Here is an 8,929-nt window from a genome sequence, read left to right on the forward strand (position 1 = left end):
ATTTGAAATCATTATTCCTTTGAAACACAATTCTGATATTGTAAACAAAATACTACATCTCTCTCTCTCTCTCTCTCTCTCTTTCTCTCTCTCTCTCATCATCATCACTGTTGCCACTTCCATCATTGTTGTTGTTTAGCATCCATTTTCCATGCTGGCACAGTCTATGCAGGTTTATGCAGGTTTATGCAGGTTTATGCAGCACACCTGAAACCATGTGGTTGCAAGGTGAGTGTCTCAATCACACAGCCACACCTGTGCCTATTGATCATTACCTTTCAATCTATGCCTGTGTTTCAGTAAATTTATGTCCATCATGGATGTCATTTGCTTTCCATTTCCAACATGTGTTGTGGCCATGACAGGTGGTTGGACTTTTAAGAGATGCACATATTGCATCATCTCTTCTTTTGTTTTTCTTTTCTCCTTATTTACTTTCTCTCTTTATCTCCCTCACACACACACACATTCATTCTCGCACCCATACACACATATTCACTCACACACATACACACTAACACATACACATACTAACACACATGCATATATTCACTCACACACACATATTCACGCCCACACATACACACGTATTCTCTCCTATACACACACACACATATTCACTCCCACACACATACTAACACACACACACACATTCACTCCCACACACATACTAACACACACACACATACTAACACACACATATTCACTCCTACACACATACTAACACACACATTCACTCCTGCACACATACTAATACACACACACATTCCCTCCCACATGTGCACATATTCACATACACGCACACACACACACACACACACAGAAATATGTTACGAAACATCTCATTAGCATGTTGTGCAAAATGCTCAGCAGCATTTCATGTCTTTACATTCTGAGTTCAAATTCTGTCGAGGTCAGCTTTGCCTTTTATCCTTTCGGGGTCAATAAAATAAGTACTGATTGAGCACTGGGGTCCAATGTAATCGACTTACCCTCTCTCCTGAAATTGCTGGCCTTGTGCCAAAATTTGAAACCAACATTTAAATGCTTTCAATAAACACATTCAGATTTGAAATATTTTCTTTCTCCTTTGTCGTTTCAGTTTTATTTACGGAGCCTTCTGGAAATTCTTATGAAGATCCCGTCATGTCCCATTAATCCGTCCAACAATGAATTCCTTTCCAAGCAGACTCTCTGTGACTTTGACCCCTTTTATAAAAAGGGACTTTTCGAAGCTACAAAGCACGGAACTACTTGAAAATATGTATGATAATATCTATAACTATATATAAATTTATAAATACATATATGTATGCATATATATATATATATATATATATACACACACATATATATGTATGTATACATATGTGTAAAAAAATGTATATATATATATATACGTTTATATGTATATATACATATATGTGTATTGTTAGAGCGGAGCTTCCATTGACTGTGGTCTTTAGATTCAATGGTGTATCTTTTGGATTCTTGGGAAATAAGATTTTGTAAATATGTATTGAAGAAGAAAGAAAAAAGAAGGTTATATTTTAAATACTATTTATTTTGTGCCAAAACTTTATTTTTCTGACTTTCTGCTGAGGCCTTTCATACGCACACCTGTGTTACTTCTTATCCAGACCCTTTTTTTTTTAATGATTCATGCTCTTCCAAAAAAAAAAAAAGCCGTTTGCCTTCTCTTAAACACTAGCTGATACGATCACTGTCACAGAGCAAAAAAAACGAAAAACACAAATAAAATAACATCAAACAAGATCCTTTGAGGTAATTATGGACTCTCAGGTGACTTTCATCAACTGATCAGCTCTGTGTTGTTCTCATCCCTAATTCAGAAAAATGCATGCAAAAACAAACCAACACAAAACAAAAACAAGTCTTTATTCTTGTCTATTAAAGTCTAAAACTTTTTTTTTTTTTATATCAGTCATATTTAATTGGTAACAAGACCTTACCAATTTGTTCTTGATTTTATTTATTGAATGATTTTATTCTTTGCAGTTTTGATCTGTTGCCCTTAAGAGGGACCTATGAATTAAAAGTCCCAGACAAACTGTTTAAATCTTGTAATACATACCAAAATTGAAAGTGTTTTTATGTATAACTGTAGTAGTTTGCTATTTGTTGTTGTTGCTGCTCTTCTTCTTGTTTAGTCACATGTCTGTTTCGATTGAACTGACCTATGTTCAAAGGTTTTCCATCTATGGCCATCCAGTCTTGGTATTCAGGCAGTAAATCTAGGATTACATTATCCAATGTGTCCCTCTTTTTCTTTTAAGATGGTAGAATGTGATTTGAGGGAGGTTTGGCTTCTATTTCTTACAGGTTAGGACCACACAGAGGCTTCCCTGTACTATATGTTGTACAATTAGGTTTTATATATCACTGAAGAAAACACCTGTATGGTCACCTGTCTTGCTAGAAATCACACATCGGTTTAATGACCACTTACCTATGCTAGCATGTGTTGGATGGAATGTTGTTGAGGATGCTCTTCCTGTTGCCAACTTTGTTTCCTAGTAAGGTGATGTTTCCCCTTGACCAGACATGTTTCCATGGAAGATTGCAAATGAAGGAGAGACATTCATTTACAACTATCATGCAATGTGAAGCCAAGGAAACAGTAACACACACACAAACACAAACACTCACATATAATATATATGATTGACTTTTCTTCAGTTTCCGTCTACCAGATCCATTCACAAGTCTTTGGTTAGCTCAGGGCTATAGCAGAAAACGTTAGCCCAAGGCGCCACACAGTGGGGGTGAACCAGGAACCTTGTGGCTGAAAAGCAAACTTGTTAACCGCACAGCCACACCTGTGCCTAAATAGAAAACGAAGGGCTCATTAGATAGAAATGTAATTCTAGATAGTCTGCCTGAATAAAAGATAGTTATGGCTGGCCTGAATAAAAGATAGTTATGGCTGGAATAACTTTGATCAATGAGCAGTCCTTTGACTCCTTTCGTCAGGAGTGACTGAGGGGATTAACTAACACAACCATAATTTCATACACAATATGGCCAAGGAAAAGCATAATCTCTTCATTGTAGTAAGTCTCTGTGTCTTTGTTCAATTAGAAATATATTGTAAAGGAATAAAATTCCTTCTTCAGATATTCTTAGATGGAGTCGCTGCTATAATTGGTTTTTCCAATGGCTTTTCTTCATATTGTAAAGGTCTATAATGGACAGCTGTATGGATGAAAGTGGGGAGGAAATAAAGAAATAAAGAAAAGTATTGAAATATTAATAAAAAGAATTGGGGAGAGAAAGTGAGGTGGGGGGGGAAGACATCGTGGGAGATCAACAGAATAACCGCTTCTCACTCATTCACAAGCACACACATACTAGTATACGGAACTGTATACTTTCACCAACAGATTACTCTCCACACACAAACACATACAGATCTATATATATATCGAGAGAGACTTATATACAATGTCAGTAGATTACACACACATACAAACCTACATATATGTGTGTGTGTGAATGTATATGTATAGTTCAGGATTGTACAAGAAACAGAAGATAGAAACCATTGAGGAAAGAACACACAAAGTGTATTAGTTTGATGCTCAGGAAAAATGGAAGTCTTTGACATTTTGAGTCTCCACTCTTCTACAGAAATGAATGAGGAAATGAAACATGGAGAGGAAAAAAATGGATTAACGGTTTCATTCATGTGTGATCTGTTTGTCTGTCTGTTTCTTCTGTTTTTAATAATTTAAATTCTTTCTCTGAAGAAGGAGCTGGTTTCTAATCATCATCGATTAATGTCCGCTTTCCATGCTAGCATGGGTTGGACGATTTGAGTGAGAGGACTGGTGAACCAGATGGATACACCAGGCTCCAATCTGATTTGGCAGAGTTTCTACAGCTGGATACCTTTCCTAACGCCAACCACTCCGAAAGTGTAGTGGGTGCTTTATGTGCCACCAGCATGAAGGCCAGTCTTATGTATGGCTCCTATATGCGAAGTTGGGCCTCCCATAAGCTTTAGTTTTTCCTGAATACACACTACTAAATTTGGGGTGTGTCTAATACATCTGTGCAGCTTTTATACCGTCAAATACAGTAAGTGCAACTTAAAACCTTTAGCATTCAGACTATGTCAAACGTAATGCTTATTTATTCACATTGATTTGAATTATTCATACATTATCTTGTAACTCCAAGATTTCAATGGTGTGTTTGCATATTTCTAGAATGACATTGTAGGGTAGGTATGAGAGGTTAGATCATCTGGTCAGTCTGAACATAAAACAGATGGAATATTTGGGCCGGATCTGGCCAGTTTAAATGCTAATGGGTTAAGATAGAAAATAAATAAATAAAACTAACAAAGAGTTCATTGACAAAATTAGAACCGTGTATCTGTTGCTTGCTAGGTGATCGTTCTACAGATTACATTACAGAACACCTGCTATTTTATCTTCTTAAATTTGCAAAACAAACAGAGGGTTTCAATTTTAGTAATTCTCTTTTCTTGTACTTTTATATATCATTAGAGTTATGGGATTTTTTTTTTAGTATTCTGTGCCGTACAACATGTTGATCCCCACCACCACCGCCCAAGTCATGTTCTCTGGTTTCTTTAAGTAGTTTCATATTGCATGTTAGACATAAAGAAGTTGTTAACCTTTGACTTGACCCTCCTCTATTTCTTGGAAGAAAGAGACTCTGCACGTAGCACTCCTCATGCCCCTCCCCCAACAGTGCAACATAAACTGGTTCTCAAAAAGTGAGAGGAATCAATTCTGATCAGTACTTTACTGGTCCTTTCTACGGAAAATTATCATTGTTTTAACATCCACTTGTCCATGCTAGCAAGGGTCAGATGGAATTTACTGAGGCAGAGTTTCTATGACTGAATGCCCTTCAAACCAGATGCTGTTCCAGGCAGATGACCTTCCAGCTAGATGCCCTTCAAGCCAGATGCTCTTCCAGCCAGATATCCTTCAAACCAGATGTCCTTCCAGCTAGATGCCCTTTAAGTGAGCCATCGGCTGCACCAGGCTCCAATCTGATCTGGCAAGTTTCTACAGCTGGATGCCCTTCCTAACCACTCTGAGAGTATAGTAGGTCTTTTTATGTGCCCCCAGCATGGGAGTCAGTCAGGCGGCACTGGCATCGGTCACAACTACAATTTCCATTTTGATTTTGATTTTACTTGACTCAGTAGGTTTTCTCAAGCACAGTGTATCGCTCAATGCATCAAGGGGGCTTTTAAATAGGCTGGTTATGTGACACTGGTATAGGCTACAGCTGTGATATCACTTTACTTGCCGGGTCGTTTCAAATTAATCATGTATTACCTCTTAGCTTTGCGACTTTGACGATGTGGTTGTTTATGTTTAGAGTGACATTGTAGGGTAGGTGTGAGAGGCCAGTTTGAACATAACAGATTTGGGCTGGATATGGCCTGTTTGAATGCTAAAGGGTTAAAGGGAATGGAGCTGCAAAAAAAAAAAAAGAATGGTTAAGAAACGCCAATTTAGCAGAAAAGAAGCTAAGAGTAAGTTTGTATTATGAGGAAAAGTGATGGTAAATGTTCTGAATTGTAAGGCTGTGTGGCAGTTTTATGAATCAGAATATAATTGGTAAGAAAAATGTCTGAAAACTCACTATACCCTTTGGTGACAGTAAAAAGAAAAAGGCAAAAAAAATAGCTTTTGTATTCCTGGTCTAATGTGAATTGCTGGAATCTGATCAGCAATAGAAAATTAGGTTATAATCTTGATTCACACATGTCAGTTACCTCTGCTTATAGTACATGCTGCTACTCACTCATACTTTCTCTTTTAATTAAACAAACTGGATTTAGCACACTTCTTTCTTTTTTCCATAGTTTTTTGGATTTTTTTTTTTTTTAGTATTTTCTTATTTTCAACTGCAAGTTTTTTTCTTATTGACAGAAGGTTGAGTAAATAAACTATTTACACTTGTGAGACAGGTGTAACAGTTGACCAAGGCACCACACAATGCCGCTGAACCTGATTACCCTGTGAGTATTCACTAATAACTGTTACAGAACCCTGCTATTCATTATGTCGGGCTTAGTGGTTAGGGGTATTCGGCTCATAATCATGAAGTTGTGAGTTCAATTCCTGGTGGCATATCATGTCCTTGAGCAAGACACTCAATTTCACATTGTTCCCGTCCACTCAGCTGACAAAAATGAGTTGTACCTGTAATTCAAAAGGGCCAGCCAGCTTTGTCATCTTCTGTGTCTCACTGAATATCCTTGAGAACTAAGGGTTGATTGAATCAAGTGGAACCCTCATCATCATAACCAACAGAGGGCTAGGCTGGATTGTCAGATAAAGTTCTTCATTTTTTTTTTTTTGCCTATATATTTAGGCATAGGCATAGCTGTGTGGTAAGTCACTTGCTTCCCAACCACATGGCTCTGGGTTCAGTCCCACTGAGTAGCATCTTGGGCAAGTGTCTTCTATTGTAATCTCGGGCTGACCGAAGCCTTGTGAGTGGATATGGTATAAGGAAATTGAAAGAAGCCCATCGTATATATATATATATATATATATATATGTATATCTCTATGTGTGTGTGTTTGTCCCCCATCACTGCTTAGCAACCGGTAAGTACTAGGCTTAAAAAATAATCCCTGAAGTTGATTTGTTCGACTAAAACCTTTCTAGGCATTGCTCCAGCATAGCCACAGTCAAAATGATTGAAAGAAGTAAAAGAATATAGTTTGTTATTTGAATTAACACAAGAACTATTTTATCATGATATTTTATGGCATTTTGCAGCCACATTCTTCCTCTGCTACTTCAGTTTATTGCTTTTGAAATTTGAATAAATTTTACCACTTTTCAGTACCAACTATGGAAAAAAAAAGAATTGAAGAGATTTGTCTGATAACCCAATGGTTAAAATAATAACACTTGAGCTCAGAACTGTTTGTTACTGGATACTTATATTAGCCGATAAATTGATTTCCATAACAGAACCTGTGAACAAGTGAGCAGCTACGACCAGAAGTAACAGATGTGTGCAGGAGAGTGTTATACTAGTATGAACATGTCTTGCAAATGGATGAGAATTGTGTAAAATGTTAACGTGCTGACAATAGCAATAGCTGTGACATAATAAACTGTTGAGGTGTTGTATAGAAAATTCCAAACCAAGAAGAATAGTCGAATGCCAGCATGGCAAAGATTTAGGTGCTTGAAATTCATGAAATACAAGATCCTAGTGTCATTTAGGTAATGACTTTGCTCAACATGTAGAAAATAAATATCAGTTGAGCACCAAGGTTGATGCAATAGACATACCCCTCCCCCTAAAATTACTGGCTTTGTACCAGAATCTGAAATCATTACATGGAGCTGTTGAATGTGGAACACTTGTTGAAGCATTAAATATAATTTTACATTAATTTACATTAAAATGGATCATAAATGAGCCAAGAGAACAGCTGGGCATTTGCATAATCAGTTATGTTTGTATAGATTAGAAAGGTAACATGTGGCAGATGGAACAGAAGTGAAGAGATCCAATGTGAAGATACTGGGCCTCACAATAAAAGATGACACAAGACCAAGACAAGTGAAGTTAACTGCAGATTTTACATGTCTAGTTGATACCATAAATGGCGAGATACTAGTACTGAGAGTGAGAAAAACCATTGTGTGTGCTTACTGCTTTGAGAGATACCACACACTGATCCACTACAAGATGAATGATGACTGCAGTTCCTCTTGAATGTGAGCTAACTTTAAGATGTTTTGGGACTGTTTGTCTAATGACATGGAAATTTTTTATCTGCTGCTGATTTGCTTCTGTGCCCTTTAGCACTATATATCTATACAAGATGGGGTCTTGAAACTAATACCACAGTTTTTGTAGCTTTCTATAGTATATTTACATTAAGTAAAATATACAGAATGCTGTTTTAGTTATCATTTGTGTACATAACAAGTGATTTTAAATACAGGCATGGCTGTGTGGTAAGAAGCTTGCTTCCCAACCACATGGTTCTGGGTTCTACTATAGACTCTACTATAACTTTGGACTGACCAAAGCTCTGTGAGTGGATTTGATTGACAGAAACTTAAAGAAGCCCACCATAATATGTATTTGTGTTTGTCCCCCACCACCACTTGACAACTGGTGTTATGTAGTTCAGCAAAAGAGACTGATAGAATAAGTACCAGGCTTAAAAAAAAAATCCTGGGGTCAACTCATTCGACTAGAAATTCTTCAAGGTGGTGCCCCAGCATGGCCACAGTCAAATGACTGAAACAAGTAAAGGATAAAAGACAAAGATAACATGAGAATGTCGAGTTCAACCAATTTTGATAGATTCATTCAGCATCTTCATGTTAGTACACAAAAATTCCATCAGCTCAGTAAGGATTAAGTTTATCTTGTAGAAAAATAACAGTTTTCAAGTTGAATGGCGAGAGAAACTTGTTGCTAAACAAACTGACAACTGTAGAAACAGATTGTTATTGTTGTTTAGCCGAAGGTCAGCACTGACCAAGAAGACTTATAGTCACAGAAGGTTCAGCCATGGCTATCTGGTTTTATTTTGAGATATACATGTCTAGTTGAGGCTATAAATGTCCAACCCATGCCAGCATGAAAAGCGGATGTTAAACAACAATTAAACGATAAAATATTAGGTTTAGGATTTACATTATTTAACGTGTCCTTCCATTTTTTAAGATAGAAGTGTATGAAATGAGGGGTATTTGGCTACTGTTTCTAGTATGTGATCATCTAGAGGCTTCTTTGTCAATAGGAACAGGTTGAACAAACTGATTGAAGGAGGATCAAATTCATGAACAAATTGCTGGAGAAAAGAGATCAATAATTAATTAGTCATCGTTAAGAAGAAATATCTATAATTTTACACCTAATTTTCTATGGTTTA

At 36.8% G+C, this 8,929-nt stretch overlaps 1 protein-coding gene across 1 annotated transcript in view; it reads left to right on the forward strand.

Annotated features, from left to right (window-relative positions):
* Window positions 1–1,406, forward strand: part of LOC149133167 (uncharacterized) — a 37,170-nt gene extending 35,764 nt beyond the window's left edge. The window contains exon 17 of the mRNA XM_089359328.1: window positions 1,103–1,406. Within this exon, the coding sequence (XP_089215454.1) occupies window positions 1,103–1,258 (156 nt within the window). The 3' untranslated portion in view covers window positions 1,259–1,406. The remainder of the gene's footprint in view (window positions 1–1,102) is intronic.
* Window positions 1,407–8,929: the final 7,523 nt, after the last annotated feature.

Source organism: Octopus bimaculoides, chromosome 11 (genome assembly GCF_046866305.1).
Source record: "Octopus bimaculoides isolate indiv1 chromosome 11, ASM4686630v1, whole genome shotgun sequence".
Taxonomy (NCBI): domain Eukaryota; kingdom Metazoa; phylum Mollusca; class Cephalopoda; order Octopoda; family Octopodidae; genus Octopus; species Octopus bimaculoides.